The sequence below is a fragment of the Ciconia boyciana genome, chromosome 5 (genome assembly GCF_034638445.1).
Source record: "Ciconia boyciana chromosome 5, ASM3463844v1, whole genome shotgun sequence".
Classification (NCBI taxonomy): Eukaryota; Metazoa; Chordata; class Aves; order Ciconiiformes; family Ciconiidae; genus Ciconia; species Ciconia boyciana.
Genome location: NC_132938.1, coordinates 25,330,810 through 25,353,761, shown reverse-complemented (window position 1 = coordinate 25,353,761; position 22,952 = coordinate 25,330,810). Strand labels below are relative to the sequence as shown.

At 34.8% G+C, this 22,952-nt stretch overlaps 1 protein-coding gene across 8 annotated transcripts in view; it reads left to right on the top strand.

Annotated features, from left to right (window-relative positions):
• The window catches only part of ARAP2 (ArfGAP with RhoGAP domain, ankyrin repeat and PH domain 2), a 141,263-nt gene that overhangs the window by 7,734 nt on the left and 110,577 nt on the right, over positions 1 to 22,952 (top strand). For all 8 annotated transcript variants that reach the window (XR_012042536.1, XM_072861829.1, XM_072861830.1 and 5 more), the window contains 6 exons: positions 328 to 1,383; positions 8,610 to 8,680; positions 9,649 to 9,728; positions 14,584 to 14,669; positions 15,464 to 15,820; positions 18,913 to 18,982. Coding sequence is in view for 7 of the 8 variants with exons in the window: in XM_072861829.1 (XP_072717930.1) it covers positions 476 to 1,383; positions 8,610 to 8,680; positions 9,649 to 9,728; positions 14,584 to 14,669; positions 15,464 to 15,820; positions 18,913 to 18,982 (1,572 nt within the window). In the remaining variant the exon portion in view is untranslated. The remainder of the gene's footprint in view (positions 1 to 327; positions 1,384 to 8,609; positions 8,681 to 9,648; positions 9,729 to 14,583; positions 14,670 to 15,463; positions 15,821 to 18,912; positions 18,983 to 22,952) is intronic.

Here is a 22,952-nt window from a genome sequence, read left to right as displayed (position 1 = left end):
CACTTATATCTGAGTACTGTGTAATAAGAGTGTGTGTGTAGATAAGTGCTTCATCTCTTAACTGTTCATCTTAATGTTAACTACTAGGATTTTATGTTTTAAGACTGTATTACTTGTGCTGAGTTAAGACTTTGATTTCTCTATTCTCTTTATACAGGCCAAGATAAAAGGATGGAGAGGTTATGCTGTTTAGCCTCCTTGAAATTTTCATATATAAGCAATTTAAAAATATTACTCTACAAATGACAGGGAGCCTTTCAGAATTTTTTCCAAGATTAATGTGTATTGAGGTGGGAATTTTTTTAATGCCCTTTTTCTTTTCTGTAGGTTTGCAGTCTTTAAAAAAAAAAAGCAGTTTGAACTGAAGAAACTTGAAGTGTCTTGAAAAAACTGATATTCTCCATTGGCTGGCTGACACCAAATTTGGAGAATTTTGTCGCTAGTGAATATGCATGCATTCTGACGATATTTCTACATGACTGTATGGGGCAATATTCGGAATGAAGCTGCCATCATGTCAGCCACAGGCAATGGCACTGATATTGAAGAATTCTTGGTCAACATTAACTTGGGGCAGTATGTTCCTAACTTTAAAGAATACGGCTATAACATTGTGACAGATTGCATGGGAATAAATAACAGTGTGCTTCAGCAAATGGGAGTATTGCCTACAGGGCACCGCAGAAGGATTCTTAAGCAATTAGACACCACTCTTTCAAAAATGCAAGGAAATTCTCTTTTCTGTGAAGATCTAAAACTCAAAGACTTGAAAGGCTTAGAAGAGAAGCAATACTCGTCCTCGGATCAGGAGTCTCCAATAAGCAATTCAAGTGTAGATGTGACTAGCTTGATACCTGCAACATTGTCAGAACAACTTCTTAATAAAGCTTACATTGATAAAGAAAGGTTTGAACTTGCAGACCAAAACTTACCGGAGGCAAATGATGATAGCTTTACAAATTTGGATTTTTCTAGTGTATACCAGAACTCAGACAGCGTACTAAAAGCTATCAATCTGAGTGGCAATATTAAGATGAATACTCAGCCAGATACATCACTGGAAGAAGCTGCTGCATACCACGCTGATGAGCACTTGGCTGGCTGTTTGGCATTTCATGATCCTCCTTCTTCATTTGCTCATTCATGTGAGACAAAATACAATGAAAACAAGCATCTGATGTTTGCAGAGGAGGATGATTTATCTGATAGTGAGGCAAACTCTCCGTTCTTTAAGTTTAAAGGAGAAATGATAGACAATGACTTATACGATTCTTTTACGCAAAACTGCATGAAAGTATTTCCGGGAGCAAGCCGGTCTTTTATATTAAGGCATCGACCTGTACCAGAAATTCCCGAATCAAGTAAAGTTCAAGCTTCATCAAGGTAACTGCGGTTTCTTTCTAATGAAGAATTGCTATCATTGTAGAAATTATGGTTTGGGGTTTCTCACAGGTTTTTATGTTACTTTTTTGTGGATTTTTAAAAATATGTGCTGTAAATACACTGGATCTGGTATGAATGGTGCCAGGTTAACTGAAAGAGGATTAAGCTTCAATGCGAGTTAAAAGCGCAAATAAGAGTATAAAGGGACATTTTAGAACAGTGTTTCCTTATAACCTCCCCAATCATCTCTGCATCTACTTATTTTCAAAGAAAGGAATCTTTATTGCTTTAGATACAACCCTTGTTAAAAACAACTATATCAAGCATTTTTTAAACTTAATCTGTATGCTGTTAAGATAGGGAAGAATGGAAATAGACAAGTGTTACAAAACCAAGATTGAAAAATAACAGAAAAAGCTGTTGAATCTATTCCAAAGCAAAACATTGCTGATAATATTAATTAGACCTTAGCTCCAGTGTTTCTGATGAAATTCCGATCCATCACAGGAAAATGGTGACAAAATGGTGATTAAAAGAGGGCTAGAAATTCACCCTTAAGTATAAAAATCTATTTTTATGATGAGACAACAGTTATTGTGAAACACAAGTATTCACGTTGGATCTTAGTAACATTTAAGGTCATACCTTTCAAGAGATACTGTTCTTGGAAAATACAAGTTTATTATTTTTATATAAGTAACTTATAAGAAAGATCTAGGAAGTTTTACACACCTACACATATTAATGTAGTTTTATCTGAAAAGTGGGGCAAAATTTAGAAAATCTTTCTTCTGTTTTGTGCTTTGTATGGTGTAGCCACCCTGTAAACAAAGCAGGCTGTATCTGATATGATTGCATGCATGGGCATAACAAGATGATTACATGACAATCTTAAGTCTTAGCCTTAAAGCACATAAAATTCATAAGTAAATATAAATATGTAAATTTTTTGTTTTAAATTAGACTAGGATATTTTATGGAGGAGGAAATTATGTTATTCTGTGGGTCTAAAGCAAGGACTTTCTTCAAGATGGCTCTTAGATTAATTTCTAAACTGGTTGTCATTTAACTGTTAACTCAGAGAATGAATGCAACCAGTTTGTAATATTAGGTGTTGGCTTTTGCTGGTGTTCTCATAATAACAAAACCTTAGCTTTTAATGATGCTTGTAGTATAAAAATATTTTTGAGGCATTGCAGCAGGAAAAAAGAAGTGGAAAAAGGGAAAGAAAAAAAAAAATGATAGGTGGAGGAGGTTTTCAGAGTTTATGAAAACTTTGTAAGGATAGTTCTGTGCAGCATTTGTGAGGATAGTACTGGATAGAGTCCAGTAAAGTTTGTTATGATAAATTGCATAGGAGAGTTTGAATTTGTTTCAAAATATTCATGTGATGTGGGTGTCCATTTTTCTTCCTTCAAAATGGTTGAGTTCATAATTTGAATCCAGTAATTAGTGAGTAGCACTTGTCTTGAATAAGCATCAGTTGTTGTAGCTTGTTTTGCAAAAATATGATAGAACATAGAAGAAAATGTCTGATGTTATAACTTAACTCCAGGCATATCTTAATAAAAGTAATATTGTTTGAATGTTAAAAATAATAGGCACTGAATGTGCAGTTGATCACAATATTACAGGCTGTATAAACGAAGAATATCTCCCCACAGATTAATTTGTGATATTTCTCATTCTGTTAACTATAAGCTTTTACTCATCATGCTGGTTAAGTGTCTTAAACAGAGAAGAAAAATTCATGCAAAGGCATATGTCAAGTTTGTTGGCGTAGCCATATCCAAATCATTAGGTTGCACTTTTTTTAGTCAATTTTTTTTTTTTTTAAACCACTAGCTATGCCTGGAAGGGACATGTCTGAGAATGTTTTGTATTTATCTTGTCTTTTTCATCTGCGTATCTCAGCAGTTAGAAACATCATTAGCGAGTTTATGCATGCCCTAAATGCGGAGTTTTCCCAGCATTTATAAGTTTCTTTTAAATTATTGAAAGAAGTCAGTATTAAATGTTGTAATGCAGTTGTTTGATTGAACAAGTGGAGAGGCAAAGATTCTTTGCAGCAATTAAGAGATTTTTGTGTGCCTTAAAAAAATCTTTCATCAGTGCCTTCTAAATCACCAAAAAATTGTGCTTATTGAAACTTAAGTATAAATACCTTTCAGTGAGGAGCAGCCTTACGTTAACTTTTGTAGAGTGATTATCTCTACTTCATATAACAAATCTATTCCTTCTGAGCCGAAATGGGAATCTCATCCTAAAAGATAACAATAACTAGCTACTAAAAGAGTACTTGTAATGTCTTTTGAGAAACAGTCATCCAGTAGAGAGAATATGCTATATTTGTAATCTTCCCACCATTGAAGTAAATCCTCCAAATCCCAGCCTATTAGTGATTGATATGTGACTGGGTCACTAACTTCATTACCCACCATTTTGATTTATGAGCTCCAGCTTATTTTCTTCATCTTTATGCTCCAGTTATAGCAATATGGAAATCCTGAAGGACAAGTAGCAGTCTGTCTGAGGAAGATCAAGGCTAAACCAGAACTTAAACTTCACAGAAACATTCTTGATAACCTTGCTGAGTATTTTTTTAGAGGGAAAGAATTAAACACAGAACTTCAAAATGACAGCTTGTAGCATCTTTAAACTCAGGAAAGATCCTGTCTATCTTACAGAATTGCATAGACAAACATTCTCAACTGACTTTTATTGATAGACTCTGGTTTCATCCTTATGACATTGTGTGAAGGCTTTTCTGTAGAGGCAGAGAAATTCTGCTGAAATCTTCTGGGAAACTCAACATTTCCTTCTAGTTGTGCATGGATATCACTCATTAAATTTTTATGAAAGGAAATGCTTTTCTCATGATCTCCTATGTGCCTTCTGGCACAAACAGTTCATATAGTGGGTTTCTTTGTGCCCCTTAGTAGTGCTGTGATCATGTCACTTTTTATTACTAATAATGTGCTTGCCTCTCTTGCAAATATATCTGCCTCCCTGTGCCTCACTTGTGCTCCTGGCTCTTGCCTGCAACAAAACACGCTGTCAGCTGGTAAGATACCATAGCATTTTAGAAGTTGGAAGTATTTTGGTTTTCTTTATTCTTTGAAGTACATATGGCATCACTGTAGTATTGAGGGGTGCAGAATTTAAAAAAAAAAAAAAAAGACAATTACACAGTGTTCTTGATAGTGGGGTTATTGTGCAGATTTTAGTAGTGTGTTTGGCTGATCAGTATTGAAGTGATATGCAGTTATGCTAGAATCTTGTCAGCTAGACTTTTCCTTATCATAACATTATGAGCTCTCTGTTGATACAGAATTAGTAAAGATCACTCTAAAGGCGTTTAAAAGCACTGGAATTGTTAAGGAGATTGCAAATCATCTTCCAAAATTGAAAGAATCTGCATCCAAAATGCCTTTATTAGACAAAGTCCATTACCCTTTCCGAGACCCTACATTCTGTATTTAAGTGAGCAGTCTTAAATTTTTAATGTGGTTCCCCAGTCATGTTGTGGAACAGAACAAAGGGTTAAACACAGTGGATTGGAAGTTTCATGGTCTCTCTTGATACTTTTGGTCTAAGTGACTTCTGTCATGCAGACATGAGTGAAAAACTGAGGCGTTTGTAAGACAAAATAGTGAAAGTAATGCAATGGATGAAGCTAACTACTGATGTGCCTTTAGCGCAGGATTAAAAATAACAGGCATAGAGAGAGTTTTAGAGGCTTTGGATGCTTTGGGTCATGTCATTTAGCAGTCTCTCTTAGGTGAAATAGCTACTGTTGCATCATTCAGAGTAGCAATCTGTTCAAAGAAAAAGCTTCAGCACATTTATAACATGGTAGACCTGCTTGTTATACAGAATGCTACACAGATAAAATTTCAGGCTGATGAACTCTATATACTTTAGATTTTTTCATATCCCCCAACTTTGTTACTTGTATTGTTCAGTAGTGGGATTGCTCTGATTCTTTAGTAAGAGAAATAAGAAGAAATAGACCAAAAGTAATTCTGGAAAATATGCTGTGTTTGGGGGAAAATATAAATAAATAAAATATATAATGATGCTTGGCCTGAGCAGGCATTATTCGTTTTCTGCAACTGGCAGATCCTATGGTTGAAACTTCTTGCTTGGTGCTGTCTTTAGATTCCATTTCTTAACATATAAGTGGTCAAGATTGCTAATGAGGTGCCCGAGCTGGTACTGCTGTGTCTCTCTAATCTGTGTTCTGTCACACAAAGAAAATTTTTTAGGAGAGAGAAGCTGCTCCCTCTCTTTTCCTATGGTCAAGCATCACCATTAATTTACCTCTGCAAGCAGTCTATGAACCCCAAAGCTCTAACACAGCATGCTAGAGCGCTTTTGATGTGTTTGCATTATGGAAGGATTAGGTCTTGAGATAGATAGAGAAGAAAACATGTTTTGAGTGAGTTTAAAAACAAAAGCTTCATTCATTTAAAACACTCAGCAGATGAATGCCAGTAAAGACTTCAAAGCACTGACTGCTTGCACTAACCTCTCTCCCTCACTTTATTTGTGAGGTAACAGGAGTATATTGAAAAAAACAGCTCAGCTCAGCTAAGCTCTCACCTTTCCAGTCTCTCAGCCTTTAGCAAGACCAGTCGCTACCTCATCACACCCTTTCATCCTGTTTATGCATAAGTAAAGGATGGTGGGGAAGAGTATGCAGCCTGAGCCTCATCCGGTACCTCTTAATATATGAAAATAGTGGGTCTTAATCTCCACAGTTGTAACAAAGTGATAATTTAATTGAAATTATTATATCTTTTTAAAGTTGGCACACTTTGTGATTAGCAGACTGCTTGCACTAGCCTTCCTTTAAAGAGCAAAATAAACATGATCATTAATCTGAAGAGGTATTACATTTTGGAAATGGTTAAGGAAAGTCATAGATTAGTGTAGATACGAGATTTTTTTCCAATCTTATTTGCCCCCAGAGAAGACTTCAGTATTTTTCTGGCTTTTAATCCAGATGTTCAATTTGTACAATAACTATCTAACTATTCTATTGAGCATTGACAAATTATTATCATTTTATAGCTTGCACCGTAGTGTTGTTTGTTATATATAAGCTTTCAAGCAGATATTCAGAGTAGACTTGTTTCATTTATTTTATATCTTGAGATAATTTTTACCTGACAGAAGTTAGAACTTTGGTTTCCAGAAATGACAAAAAGGTTTTATTTTTGATTGCTGGAAAAAAAGACTATAGTTTGCTTATTAGCAGGTTTTCTTGCTATGTATGTGCACATGTAGGTACATAATCAAAAAAGAATACACGAGTCCTGAAAAATATATGAATTAAAAAAATGCAGGTCTTTGTAGGGTGATTTGTTGTTTTTCATTTCCTGGTGAATTTATCTTCACTCATTGCTATTACCATTAACCTGAAACTAAGCCAATGACTCACTGTTTTACATAAGGAGGAAAACCATCATTTAAAAAGCTCTTTGAGTCAAAGCAGCTTATCTGTATCTCTAATTTATTTTAATGCTATTAATACCCTTAAAAAACCCCAAGTGAACAACAGAAAATCTGGTCTGTGTTGAAAAAGTTAGGGTTTTTTCTTTTTGTAAGCATACCAAGTTCTTTAAAATTAGGTTAGTACAAATGCATGAAGTTAGCTTGCTAATGTAGCTTCAAAAGATGTAAGTACATCAATTTTAGTAAAATGTATGGAGAAACAGAGACTTTTTAAAATACTTTAAAAAAGTATTTTCTATGCATTTTTTTGTAATTGTAACTCAGGAGAGTAAACAATTATATATGGGAGCTAGGCCACGATCCACCTTCACTGGCCAAACTCGCCCTGTGCTTTCTAAAATGAGGATTTTACAAAATATCATTGAGGAACTTAGTTGATATAACCTGGATGACATTTGAAATGTCAAATAACTTTATAAGGTGCGGCTTCTGCCTTGAATTTAATATCATAATTTGTTTGTGGCAGATTTAGGCATGGATTAAAAATGATATGAAATAGTAGTTCATAAATGTATGCCTTCTGTCATAGAGAAACATCAGCCTGTAATATGGAGTAATTCAGCTTAGACTTCGTGGGACAGTATTTCTAAAGTTTTGAATGTAGCTAATCTTAAAAGAATAAAATTTCTCAATATGTCAAGTGGGGAAACAAAAATCAGGAATATTGATAAGTATGTTTTACAAAAAATATCTTTGGCTTTGAAGGATGGAGGACCTGCAAACTGTTAGAAAAACTTCAAGGATCTTGTATGGCATTTATCAGTCAATGAATGTTTTATAAGGATGCATGAGGATCTGTATTACTTATTTCAAGCAGAGAAAATGAAATTAAGAGGAAAAATTACTAATTATTCATGTTAACAGGGGAAAGCAGAGCTTGGCTGAAAACAGCTCTAATACAGACTGCTAGAGTAGTGAAGATGGGTTAGAAATGTACTAATTTGGGCATATTTGTTCCTGTGTTGTTATTCTAAAGCTGCTGTCTCAGCCTGAAATCTCAATAATAATAATAATTTTAAAAATGTGATCTCTAGCAGCATGATGAGTGCCACTATACATTGCTGAAATACTTAGGGGCCAGCACAAAACCAATAATAAAACAATTTTTCTGTTGTGTATGGGGATACATTCTTATCTATCTACAAAATGTGCAGTGGTTATCACAGGCAGTTGCAATGCAATGTCATTTATGTCTCAGATTGAAAACTTTCGGGGAAAAAAATTCACCTTGGGAAATCAAAACTTTACAGCAATTTTTTTCAGTGGTTAAGAGCATGTTTTGTCTGGATTTCCATGCCCAGGCTCCCTTTGAGCTTAATGTTAAATTAGACTTTCATAGTACATCCTTCTTTAAATATAGTCATTGGTAGTCAGTGTGAAGGAGAAGAGAGGGTGAAGGGTGGGGGAAGAGTGGGGGATGTCCTTGCTTCCCAGAAAGCGAAATGTATGATAAGATCAATTCAAAACAAACAAAAAAACCCAAAGTCAAGGTGCGTGCTAGGATCAGAGAAGTATTCAGTGTCATAAAGGGAGGAAGACACATTGTTGGGTGACTTTTAAATTAAATCAGACCTTTTCCCAAGACTTAAAATTGACTATTTCTATACTTATATATAATTTTAATAGTTTAACTGCATAAGATGTTTTTGCTCCATTTCTGGGAAATTTCACTTAATGTTTTCATTTTGTGCTTTGTTTTGTTCAAGTTCCCTTCAGAAAAGAAGAAATGTGGATCTTGTAAATATTTCTTGCACTGGGAGGCAAATTTCACAAAACAGTGAGTTAAGCACGCTGATATTTACATCTTGAATATTGAGGAAAAAGAAACCTCAGACCAGAAGTTGTCCAAAATGAGTATTGACTTGCTTATTTTAAGAAATATTGGGCATCTGTAATGTCTGGAAAAAGTGATGTATGTGATAGCAGAGCATTTAACCACTTCTGCATTTTTACTTAGTTTTTGTTTATGAACTAATAAAATGAAAATTAGAAGATCCAGTCTTTAAATCTCATTTATTTTAATATATTTTTTTGACTACAGTGTTTTGTATTTCTAAGGTTAGATCCAGATTTTTTTAACAGAGTTAGCTTTTTCTTGAAAGAAATAAGGAGCGTATTCCTGACTAATGCTGCTTAATTTGTTAGTTAGTGCTCATTGCTCCAGGAAATAACAGGAAATTAACTGTATTAAATAGTTTACTGGAAGAGTTTAGAAGTCTTGTGCAGTTGGTTGTAAACAAAAGTTCTTTCATACTCTAGAGGTATTTCTTGTTTGAAGTTATGCATATTAATTTCAAGCAAATACTTGGTCACAAAATGAAGATTGTGCACAAATGACTTTCTGTGTGTGTTTTTTTTGTTTTTTTTTTTTTTAAGTCAGAATAAAGGATACTTTGGAGCTATTGCTCCTAAGAGTATGCAACAAAAGAGTTTTGTTGTTGGGTGTTTTGGTTTTTTTTTTAACTTGATGCAGGGTAGGAAAGAAGAAAATGCCTATATGAAAATTATATCCAAATTACATAGTAATACTAGTAGTGTCTGACTAGGTGATGTCCGAGGGGAAAAAAAAAAGTGTCTGGAGTTCAGTTAGAAATGGTAAATTGTTTCTTGTTCTTCAAAACTTTTTTCTGAGAAGGACAGAGAAATCACAAACAGAAAAATCCGTGTCCCTTCTTGATTTTTATTAGTACTTTGGTAGAGTATGGCACTGTATGACTCTGTATTTATTTATTTTTTTGCTTTAAGAAACTTTCATAGAAGAAAAGCCACCCGTCATCTCTCCATACGGGGAAACCTTTATTTGTGGCAACCCTAAAGATGCTAAAGTAAGTTGAGAAGTCTGGATATAAATGGTCTATCTTCACTTTAATCTTCACGTTATGTAGTTTATAGTGTCCTTAATTCTTTTTACCTCTGCTTTTCCAGTTCCCAATTCCTTTTCTGTCTTTTTAGGTACATGCAAAAGGTTTATAGCATAAATATTTGTGGACTAGTGACTTTTCTTAATCTGGAGATACGCTTTGTACTGTTCAATAGTAATAGGAAGCTGTGGTGTTGGTTAGTTGGGGTTTTTTGGTTTTTTTTTTTTTAAACGACATAGGACAGATAACTGACTTTTTTTTTTCTTTTTTTTTTATGCCTAGAGCTGCCATATCAAATGCAAAACAGTCAGTTACAGGCAGTTGCAGACTACCTTGATTCCTTCCTTTTACCCTCTTAGGTACAGTGGTATATTGTAATACTTTGTGCCTAAGTGAGGTTAAGTAGTGGGTAACTATTAGAATTGACTAGTAAAGGTAAAAGTGGCTTTTCTCTCTTCTGATGATTGCAGATCAAGACTGCACATCTCTACGCAGGCTTGTGTATATCCTGTGAAAGCAGCTGACATGTTAGCTTAGATGATCTAATGGTCACTTTTGGCCATTCCCTTTTTTAGTTCCTGTATATGAAAATTCTCAGAACTTCTGGTATTTTTCATATGTCCCCTAAACTTGCTGTATACCCAGAAAGTCACTTTTGTTGTAGGATTCTCTGAAGTGAACGTTTTTGTCAGGGTCAGTAATTGATGGTGTGAATGCCATAGATGGCATGTGGACAGACTTCTGAATCATGTGGAGATCTGGGAGGTAAATTAGCTTAGTGAGACATCTGCCAAGTGCCATAGTTCCCAGCTCCTGCTTCTGTCTTAGCAGGATGCAGACCAGAAATTGTTGATTCTGTGATTGCTTATACTTGTCTCAGCTGATCTTAAGCCACTGAGTTAGAGAAAACAGTAAATTATTCTTAGTTTCTGTCCTGGTCTTCACTCTAATGTTTCACTTTTTAAGCTATTGTAAACTATTGACTAAAATCAAAGCTACTGAAACGGATGCCTAGGATTTTTTTCCACAATTTTAATTTGTTAGGAATTGGTCAGTGAAAATAAATGGTTCAAATTTCATCTTCTAATGGAAGTGGTTTTAGAAGCATAAAAATTATCTCTGTTTTTGGTGTGTACTTTCTTTTCTTTAGAAATATGTTGTGATTTTTTTTTTTTTTACTTTTTAAGGAGGTACACATAAATTCATGTCTTGTTTCTCCTTCTAGTTCTCGTTATCTGCACACAAGTGACCTTTGAGCTTTTGTTTTCTTTCCTTGTGTACAATGTCTTGTCTGTGCCAGTTATTGTTTTCTGTGCCAATGACTTTAACAATTCAAAATTTTACTTCTTTGTAATTGGTTCAATGGCATAAGCAGGTTTTATAGAAAAAGTTTCCTAGCCTTCTTGTTACTTCTTAGCATTATTCTGTATATTTGATTGAAATGGTTGGTTGTAAAAAAACCCAGGAAGTTTGTCAGCAATCTTTCTTATCTTACAAAGGCACCAAATACAAAAATACCATGCTGTTAAACTGGATTAACTGCTTGAAATACAATTGCTATTTCTGCTGGTTGTAGAATCACGATTAATACAGTATATTATAACATGCTTTCCCTCATCTGAAGATTTGGATTTTAATTATCACTTTCATGTAAGTGAATATTTTTTTGAGTTATATTTATCACGTGCCTGTTGGAAACTTCATAGTTAATTTTGGTTCCATTAGAACTTAATTGCAGACAAAGGTCATAAAGAATAACCATAAAACAAAGGTCGTAAGATACATTTTACTTTCAGGTTTTTTTCAGTAGGTATCAGGTATCCTAGGAACATATAAGAAAGTTTAGATAACACTGTAAAGTATCTGAGATTTTCAGGCTTGTAACTGCTGCTTCATTTTAAAAGATAACCTCACATGAGAATATAGTTTGTCTATATACACGAAAATGTACACGTTGTTCTATGGATGGACTGAAGTTTGTTCTGAGGGCTTATGAGTTGGCCACTACCCTTCTTCCTGTTTCATTGGTGTAAAGAAGAAAAGCCTTCTATAGGCTTTTATAAAGGGCGTGTCTGTAGAAATAGGTAATGAGTCACTACAGACTGGAGGTAAGTGAGCATGAGAGAACAGGGAATTAAGGTTATAAAGAAAATATGCCTTTGACATAGGTCAGGAAGAAAGACAGCTGGCAGCAGAAGCCTCTAAAGGGCAACCTGAAGAAGGAACTTTTTTTTTTTATATTGCTTTAAAAGTAACACAAATAAAAATCCAAATGTTTTAGAGCTGATTTATTGTTGTGTCCAACTGAAGAGTCAAGTATATTAGAATTCCTTCACTGAAAAACTGAATTCTAATGAGTTCAGTGCTCTAGAGTGAAGTATTGGATTTATTTCTTGCTGTAGACTGTCAGACTGAATTAAACATGCATATTGAGTTCAGTAAACTATGTGAGCTCCTAAGCATTGTGAGAGTGTGGAATGCTGGCCAGATTGCAAATCTTACCACTTCAAAATAAGAACCCTTAATATTTTAAAAGGAGGAATTTATCTTTATGGACCTGTTATAAAATTGTATTGCCAAACCGTGATTCAAGAATAAACCTGCAGAGAACTTTGTGACATTAGCTTTAATAGAAGACTAAAGCAGTATCTCTTAAGGAAGATGCCTGTCGTGAATGGCATTGAGTCTTTGTTTGATGTAGCCTCAGTTCCGCTACTTTTCATGCCGTCCATATTTTAGCATTCAGGTTTCCTGACTTGCTGTTGTGATCAGCAAGAATACCTATTAGAAAAAGCTAAAAAAGAAAAAGGCATCTGAATTACTTCCTGATTGAAAGTAGAGGATTTTTATACAGGACTGCAAGTAGGCAGTTCCATCTGTCTGGCATCCAGAAGCCAGATTTCTTCCTTAAGGATAGGTCCTTCCTATGCATAAGGACAGTACATATTTAGAGACAGTTTCTGTCCAATATATATACCGATCTTTTAAGAAATGCTTCTTTTTATAAAGGTGTCTGCAGGAGAAAATGCTGCTGCTGTATTTGTGTAATACCTCAGAATTTTCAGGAGGTGGGAGATGGGAGTTTTGTCTCATCTTGAGTCTGAGCATCTTGTAGAGTAATTCTGTAAACAACACACTGGAAATGCTTGAGATTTAATTTGGGTGAAATATGTGTCTTTGTGAGCAAATAAAACTCCATGTCCCTGCAACCTGTCTTCATTTGTGGATTTCTACATTTTAAAAATCTACTAGCAATAGAAATAAAATTCTTGATGTTGCTTGGAAGTTCTCAGGCTCCCTGAATTCACTTGCCAAAGCGCTGAACATTGCGGAGTGGGCACAAGCAGGACATAAAACTGTTATCGTAATGGTTCATGAGAGGGAGGAAGAGGTACTACCACATAGCTTCAGTGGGTATGGTTTGCGGTTGCATCCTGATGAGCAAATGAAGATAAAAGATACTGACCATTTTTACTCTGAAGATGCTTCCTGGCCAATGATGACGTTAGCCTCTTGACTATTGTGTAGAAGTGGGACACAGCCATTTCCCCTCCTTTTGTGAGATCCCAGTCAATATAAACATTTGATAAACAAAGGACACGTTGCTTTTGAGTTTTCTGTTTAGTTTGTTTAGAAGGTGTATGGGTGTTTTGTTTTTTAGGGTTTTTTTGTCTAATCGTTGGTGCTACAACATAGTTAATAGTATGGTGTGTGGGTGGTGGTGGTTGTTCTTTTTTTTGGTGCCTTTTTTTATAATGGATCTGACTGGCAGAGGAAGGCAGACTGTTCACCTAGGTTTATCCTAGTAGCAGCTTGTGATTTCTGCAATTTTTGCTGCAGCATACACATACTCAGCTTTTGGCTATGTGCTTTTTTAAGCTTGTCTTTTCATGTTGCCAAGGTACAGCCCTCAAGTACAAGATGAGGTACTGCTGCTCAGAAAACAAATGGCAACCGTTTTGAAAGCTTATCCACTTTTTTTCTGCCACCCTTCAGCTTCGTGGCATACACATCAAAGCTGAAATGAGTAAATAAAAATGCTTCCATCAGAAAGCACGAAGATGTTAATTTTATTTATTTATTTATTTTTAAAGGAAGAAAGATGAGTATTGAGAAGCATAGTAACGCAATATGATTGTCAGATCAAGTTTAGGAAGTGCAAAATGTAATGTTCTTGAGCAGTGTTAACCTTGACATTTTGTACACTGCAAGCAGTTTGTGGTAAAGATTTCTAAACAAACATTAATAAATGTGCCTTTTAGGAAGAAGAGTTTGGCAAGAAAATGTGAGATATATTCGATAGGGCTAAATTCAGTCTTACTGTAGGAATTTGAAGTTACCATTATTTTATCTTTAGTGTACTGCGAAGGCTGTACATTTAATTCAGAGAAGAAGTATTGATATGAAAGATAGGCTAGCAGTGGTAAAGCACAAGTGGTATACTTAGCAGGCATGCAACGTGTGGCTCTTGAGCTTAGAAAATTTCAAGGTAAAAGTAATACTCAGTTGTGCTTCAAGAAAAATCACAGCACTGATATTTCTACGCACTAAATTTCTTAATCTAATTTGTTTGTATCAGGTATTTTGGACTATGCTCATGTTTTATCTGAGTATTACCATTTAAAATGGAAATACTGAAAATAACATTTCTTAAAATAGTTTTAAAAACATGATCTTTCACATGTGTATTACTTGAAAATGTGGCAAAGAATAGCTTTGCTAGTTAGGCTGTTCTTTGTGTGTGATTTATGTCTACAGTAATTTAAACAACACTTACTACTTCAGTACAAATGTTGGTTACAATATATTTATTTTCTAGGAACTTCCTGGAAATGAATTCCTGGCTTGTGAAAATAAATCAGATCTAGGAATGAATGAAGAGTATTCTTCTTGCAAGAATCTATGGTATTAAATAAGAGTTATAGAGAAATAAAAATGTGAACAGGAAATATTTATTGATATCACAAGTAGATTTTTACCTCTGAAGGCACAACCATGACTGTATTTATTTATTTTTTCCTCCTATTTGAACCTTTACCCCATGCTATTAGAGGCTCTCTGGCTGTCCTGACTGTCTAACCCAGGTTTCAGAATCCTATGTGGATTTGGAAGATGTCCCTCTTTTCCTCAGTCAGAACAAGGAAGACACAAGTTTTATTTTTGTATGTCTCCTAGCTAACCATGTCTGAGTACTCTCATACTCTACCTCCTCATTAGAAAAAAAAAAAACCACAAACAAACCCCAAACAAACACAAAACTAAAACCCATTCTTTACTCCTGTCATGAGGCAGCGGCCAGTGGTTTGATGAAATGGGAGCTAATGTGCCCCTTAAGTCTCCAGTCTGTACCCGGCTTCTATTGAGGTGGGAGAGGGAAGAGAGGTGATACTGCAAGTCCTCCAAAGTATTAAAATGAATGAAGCTAGTTTTCTGAGAAAGGAGAATGAATTTTAAATTTCTGTTCGGGGTTCTAGAGGAACCAGCAAGTGTTACCTTGCTACCAGTCCCATTGAATGGAGAAAGTAGGATTCAGTATTGTCATAGTTATAAGATACATTCTGTTTAGTACGTCTGTGGTTATTGCAATGGTTAACAAGATATTTATAATACATCTTACCAATATTTGTTCTGATTAATAATTTTATGTATTTGTGCATTGTAGCAATACATTAAGAGTAAAATGTTCTTTTTCTTGCTAGTTCCTTTAATAATCAGGAAGAGAAGACAAAGGAATTTGCAAAAAATGAATTGCTGTCTCAGGAGAACAAATCATTAGCACCAGAAGAATCTGAAAGTGAATCTGTATATTCTATTGTGGAACAACGTTCTTTGCCTTTAAAGAAAAAGAAAAATAAAGACAAGACACACTCAGCATCTTGTAGTAAGATACAAAGTGGAGATTCAGATCGCTTGGTCAATCAACAAATGCATTTTTGGCAATTTGATGGAGATCAGACTTCGATTGGAAATGATTCAATAACACCGTATGCTTGTTTTTATGGACCACCAGTAAAGAAGGTTAAAGCAGGATGGCTGGATAAATTATCCCCTCAAGGGTATGGTGTTTCCAGTGATTACTGTATAATTGTGAAGATGTATGTTTGCATGAGAGATGTTACGTTTGTATTTGGTCACTGCTTACTATTTGTGGTGGGAAAGGAAAGGGAACTGTTCGTGTGGCAAGAGCATAGAGCTCTTCTGAATTATTATTTTTTTAATGATGTTACCTATTCTAAAGTTTATTTAGGAGGTGCACTCGGGAAAAATATTTTTGTTACAAATGTTGATCACCACTCATGAACTGTACCAGAAAAATACAGAATTAATTTGTAGCAGTATTTCCAATCTGTACATTTTTGCTGATTTTCTGTGGGCCACAAACTAAGTGAAAACAAACTCTGATTCTGAAATACTACTTTACCAATTTGGCTATGGATATATAAATTAATAATTACTGTGACTGGAGATCCTGTTGGTTTCACAATTGTGTATGTAAGTTGAGCTTTGAGTTTAGAAATGCATCTAGGGTGAATTGTCTCCTAGTTTAGTTTATTGATGTGCCTAAAGTTTGAAGGGAGGAATCTGAGCCCAAGTCTTGCTTTATGATTTCAAATAAGGAAGAGGAGAGAGGAACACAACAGAAAGAGAATAGACTCTTTGCCACATTTGTAGGTAAAAAAAATTAAAAAATCTTATGTTTAATTTCTGGTTTTTTTTAAAGTTTTTTTAATTGTTTTATTTTAATGTACTTTAAATTCCAGCTCTTCGTAGATTGTTTTACACTAAAGAGCACTCTGTTATCAGATCTTCCCTTCGTAAATACTTGCAAGCTCTGATAAAATTCTTCTAACCTCCTCCTTAATAAACTGAATAGACTATTCTTCATTTTAAATGGTAGTTTCCAGTTCTCCAGTTGTTCTTATGACTTTCTTCTGAATTCCTTTTTGTATTGAAAGTGCCACAATTTTACTTTTTAAATTTTTAAATAGACTTCTATTTAAATAGAGTATTTCTGATCTTCACTAGTACTTAGCATCTAGAAATTAAAGCTGTTGTCCTTGTTAGTGCTGTAATACATCTATTTTACTGTACTTCTACTCAAGCCTTAGTAGTTCTGCATTCTTTGTTTTTAGGACTGTATGTTTAACTACACTGAAAGGTGATATTACACTGTTTGGCCTTTCCTTTCATTATTTGTGGCTATAATAAGTATCACTACTCATTGACTAGTACAACAATTAAAATTGTTTTCAGTTTAGTGAGAAAGTTATTGAATTAAATTTGTTGAGAATACAATCTGGTTTGAGCCCACTGGAAGGAGCTCTGTTGTATAACAATTTCCATTTGTTTTTGTTGTTCCTTTTTAAGAGTTCTGATAACTTTTGGCAGTTAGCTAATAGTGATAAAAAGTATAGTTCTTGATTCCAGTTGACTCACCTTGTGCTATTTGAAGGAATAGAGCTGTGAACAAAGTGTGAAGGCTTTAGAGAAAGTACTGTGTGAGAATATATTATTTGAAAAAGATAATGAGTTAAGCACAAAATTAGTACTGGTTAGGGCTGAGTAGAATAGTTGCCGGGTCATTAGCTTTGAGCCAGTGATATTCCTTGGCTGAATTTCAAGGACCTTTTCTTAAGCCTGGTTTAATGAATGCTACATTTTTTGGTTTTGTTACTTACAATACCATTTCTCAAATATCAGAAGACTTAAAGAAACCAGCCAAAGAAAAAAAACCAATGATTTTTTTCATCCCTTAAAGCACTGTCATATTTTATTTAAGTCCCTGCCAGCTGAATGTTTCTTTCTGTTCCCCCCCCCCCCCCCCGCTTTTCTTCTTTTTATAGAGCTCCCATTTACACCTGGCATTTTGTGTCTCCTCAGGGGAATTAATATATACTATTTTCTTAAATTCCTACAAATTGTGCATTTAAAGTACGGCTTCTCTTTTTAGATAACTCACTATAAATTGTAAAGCCATTCATTTTACTCACATTGTATGTGATATTTAGGTTCACTTTTTCTTCCCTGCATCACCTTAAAGTTTATTGACATTTTAATGGAAAATAGATTTTACATTGGCCTTTCCAGGTTATGAAAAATGATGATTTATTGTAGTCATATAATACAAGTTAATTAAGCCAGAGCTGCTATTTGATTAAAGTTTTGATAAACTATCACATTCTACTAATCCTAAAGCAGAGCACTCATTTAGCAAGAAAGGAAGTAATGTTGGGAAAAGAGATATTAGAGTGGGGTCTTGTTCTTGCTTAATTAACTTGTTTAATACATTTTAGAATTGAAACTTTTATAGATGATAGCTAATAGGCTGTCAACATTTTTAATGAACATAACAGACTACTTCAGGTTCATGTAAAAATAATTTTTTAGGAGGTCCTTACAGAGCATGAGTTAATGGCAAACTGAAATAATCAAATGAGCTTCTCATTAATGATGTGCAGTTGATAACACAGTTTGAAAATGAAATTTTATGTTGTACTTGTGGAGTGATTTGGTGTGACCACTATTTATTCATTGGCCAGGGAAGAGAGCGTTCAGGAGACGTTGATGACTGAAGGTACTGTAATGACTGTTGATGACTGAAGATCTCTGTAAACAGAGATGTCCTTCTCATAAACATGGAGACAAAATGGTCATTTTAGCTTCTCAGCTTTCCCTTTTTAGAAAGTATCTTAGAGAGCTTGTAACACTTAAAGGTATGCTCTGTGTTCAGAATATTCCTTTGCTTCCAATTAAAATAGCCAGTCCTCATCCTTGTTAGTTTCAAGCAAAATTAAGTTATTGAAAGTTCTTTTTCCTCTGTCACTTCAGATGTGATATAAAGCACATGGGCAGGAAATAGAGAGAAATGAAACTGAACTGATTAAGAACATGAAGACACTGATTTATAAAAGAAGTCCTGTAGTACTGCACTTCGTGTTTGCAGATATTTTTATTATATTTGAAATCAGCATTCTTCTTTTAAAACGATATGATAGGGCTAAGATTTATTTTAATTTTCAAAATGTTTAGGCCCAAACACAGGAAGCTAAACATGATTTTACCTTTCTATAATTTGTGCTTGAGACATTCTTAAAAGCCAGTGTTACTTGTGTTTGTAATTTTAAGTGTATTAATTTTTGATTCACAGCAAACGTATGTTTCAGAAGCGCTGGGTTAAGTTCGACGGAGACAGCATTTCTTATTACAATAATGAAAAGGTAAGTGACATGTTTTGGTCACGTGTGGGACAAAATGCATCTGTGTAATACACACATTACCGTGAAGAAATTCAGAAATAATTACAAATGAATATTCATCTTAAATTCATTTTCAAATGCAAGGTGGTAGGATGAGACATTATTAAATATTTCAAGGTGTCCTTGAGATCTTCATGTATGGTTCATTCCCTTGTTTTCTAGAAGGGTTTGCATTCCTGACTTTTTCAGGTAGATATCATCAGAAATTCTTACTTTATTGAAGGAGTGACACTGCTGCATTTTGCAAAACAGAACAGGATCATGCAATACACATTTAAGAGATCCAATGTTGTTTTGATGGTGGTAGGTCTTGTCATGGGAACGCAGCATGCTGGAGATTTTGAGAGAGAAATTAAATGTGGCATGGAAGACCTTTTAAAAACCAAAACCCCCATACACTTGCTTACTCTTTAATTAAAAATGACTGTTTCCTGTTTGTCTTCTAGGAATAATCACATATCATTGGACTCTAGGTTATGTTTGAATGGGTCTCTTTAAAATCAGCATAGTACTGCAATGTCAGTGGCTGTTCTTTGTTTCTGTACCTAAGGATTGAATATTACTGAAACATTTGCAGACTCATGAGTTGGTTTGATTCAAGTAGTTCACTTCTGATTTGTGATATAAAATGGATTTGTAAATCATGGTTTTCAACAAAAATGTGTATTCCCTTTGTGTAATTGAGGTTTACAAAAGACTTATTTGACCTTCTGATAGTATTTCACAATAGAAACTACTTTTTTTTTTTTTGAGACTTGTCTTTAAACACTACTTTCTTTTTTTTCTTTTTTTTTAAAGTTTTCTTTAAAAAAAAAAAAGTCTTCTATTTAATACACTTTAGCCCAATACAAAATAATTTTTCTTTTGCCCTGTGATTAATTAATTTCTCCTCTTGGAAGAAATGAAGAACTTCTTAAAAGTGATAGATGATTGTATAATATGTGTGTTCGGTGAAGATGAGGTTATATGCATATGTGTTATTTGAATGCTGGAAAGCATTTCCTGTTGAAGATGCATACTAAATTAGGAACAATTTCAGGTAAAAGTTCCCAAGCAGTATGATGGGTGGTGGTAATCAATAAGAGTCCCATAGACGCTTTGTAATATGCACACTCTTAGACCTATTTTAGCAGATTATGAAGGGAGTAGAACTGAAGTAGGAAAAGACTGTTTATTTCCTGAGAGGTCAGAGAAGTTAAGAACAAGCTCAAAAAATTATTTACATTGATATTTATGCCTGCTGATTAGGAACATGAAACAATCTGGTTTTACTTGCTTACTTCGCTTCACTCACAGTAGAAGACATTATTGTGTACATGAAGGGAACAATAGAATAACATTTGGATTGCAGTGACAAAAAATGTTACCCCTTTGTGGTATTCATCCCAGGGCTTCAGAGGAACAGAAAAGCAGGGTTAGTCATTAAGAAAGACTTGGAAAAATACAGCGTTGGGATTTGCTTAACACTGTCTGTAGCATAATTAGGGAAAGAAATGCTAACACAGAATTTTAAATCTTGTAACTGCACTGAGGTTTTTGGGGTTTTTTGGGGTTTTTTTTTGTGGTGGTGGTGGCTTTTTTTGTTTGTGGGGTTTTTAAAATTTTTTATATTTTTTTATTTTTTTGGAAGGCCACTGACAAAGTGACTTGGAGGTCAATTACTCTAGAACAGTACTTGTTATACATTCGTTTGTCATACGAGATTCTAGAAATCTTCCCTTCTGCTCAGGGGAATACTTAGTGTGTCACACGATGCATAGAAAGCTACCAACTCTGCATCTTCTCTTTAAAAGGTCTCTGTGATAGGTTAGACTACCAGGAGCTTGCAGAAGGCTTGGTCTGGAGCCTCTTTGTCTCCCTTTTCCTGGAATCTGAGTACAAAACCTCACTCCTGGGGGTGAAAGAGATGCTGGTTGTTCTGTGTATGTATACAATTTGACCAAATCTTCTGTGTGTCTGACTTGTTAACTTGATGAGTCACATGTGCTAAGAACTTCGTATGTCTGAGAACTGTGAGGCCTGAAGCAAATTCTGGGAACTGAGGATTTGGTGAAATTCTTGGACTAGCTTGCAGATAGGAGGAAAACATTGTTGTGTACCAATAGTTCTCAGTGCACAGTGGGATTGTGTTGGGTGAGCAGCGGTGTCACTGGGGAACATGAGTTTTTGGTACGTTGGTGTCTGCTGGATCACTACTCCTACACCCAGAGTATACATATTGCCTGCTAGATGGATATGAGGATGTTCCTGCTGTTGCTTGTGTGTTGTTACCTTGATGTTGTAAGCAACTATTTGCAGACCCATCAAGACCTGCATGCAGCTCAGGAGCTGGTTCTGGTAAAAGACAGGGATAGTTCTACAGTTCGTTGCAAGGCAGCGGGTGCCTCCTCCTAGCTACATGGCTAGCTATATATATATTTAAATGGGGAAGTTGTTGTTTTAACTTTAGACGGATCTTGCCATTAAGATCTATTCTAATGTGTGTTTGTCCAAGGACGTTCCTACAGAGACAAGCATGTTATAAAGGAATTGTTATACTTTTGATTTCACATATCAATTAAAGTAGTCTCAAAAGGAAACCAATCCATACTCATACTCTTTTCTGATTATTACAAGCAGAGAAGGGTAGACTCAGTGGAATGAAACTATTTTACCCAGAAACACTACCAATATTAAAAAGCTCTATTTGTCATTCAAATTAGAGAGGAGTGAGGTTCTTGAGAAGGGGAAGTGTGCTACATGGCTAACGAAGAGTGAAACAAGTGGAGGATGGGGAGGGAAGACACAGAGGGTAGCATTCCTGAAAATGTGTACTTAGCCCATCTAAATGCTTCTCTGAAAGATTTAAACCTGAATTTTCTAAGTATTTCTCTAACCTTGTTCTAGTTGTGCGTCTAGAGATCTGTTCTTTCCTTTACACCTGCATATATGAAAAAATATTTGGTTTTCTGAAAACAGCATCTGACCTGGGAACGGTTTTTGTTTGAATCTGTGGTGCTGCTCATTTCTTCTATGTTCATGGTCCTGAGCAAGTTGCTGTGGTCAGACCAACATCCTGTGTGGTTTTGTCTTAACAGAATGTGGTTAACTGAAGTGAGAGCAAACTGGAGAGAGGAAGGTAGAATTTGAGAATTCTTTCCAGCTATCCATTATGCTTAGTTTTTGTTTCAGATTTCTTCCTAATTTTGGCAGGAGAACTCTGCTCTAACATGCACTTTAGAGTAAGGCAAAAACTGCTGGTTATATTGAAAATTCTTATTTAAAAACATCTTAGGGTCCCTGACAAATATATTAGTGATTTAGGAAAAAGTCTTGCCTTTTTATGTGGAGAACTTCAATATTTTGTTGTGTTATGTTGCATGTGAGCATAACAAAGAACAAAATTCACTGCAAAATAGGTGAATCATTGTCATTCTTGAAATAGATCATATTTAATCTGTTGTGGAAGGAAAGCCAAAGCAGTGCAAAACAGTGTTTTCCAGGATCTTTTAGCCCAGCCCTAAATCACAACTGTCAAGGAGGACTCCATTGGGCTGTATTTGAAAATAAAAATTTTCATCAAAACAGTTGATATCAAAAAAACATTTTTCTTTCCCCACTAGAAAATTGTTCTGTCAGAGAATATTTTAGCAGCCCTAAAACTAGTGTACAGCTCTCAGTAACAGAAGAAGTATCTGTGAGGTTCTTGGCTGTGTTTATTTGTTTTTATTTTCTATCTCCTTAAATAATTCGCCTAATTTCTAGTCTGGAGTATTTCAAGGAGAAAAATTGTATCTTAATCAACAAGAGCTTTTTAACAATAGGCATTATTTCTTGCATGTGAAAGAGAAGCGGTTGCAGAAATAAGATTGAGAAATTATTATGGTTTAAACTGTATTTTGAAAATATGTATGCCTTGGAGAACAAAGCATTAAAAAGGATTGTTTAAATA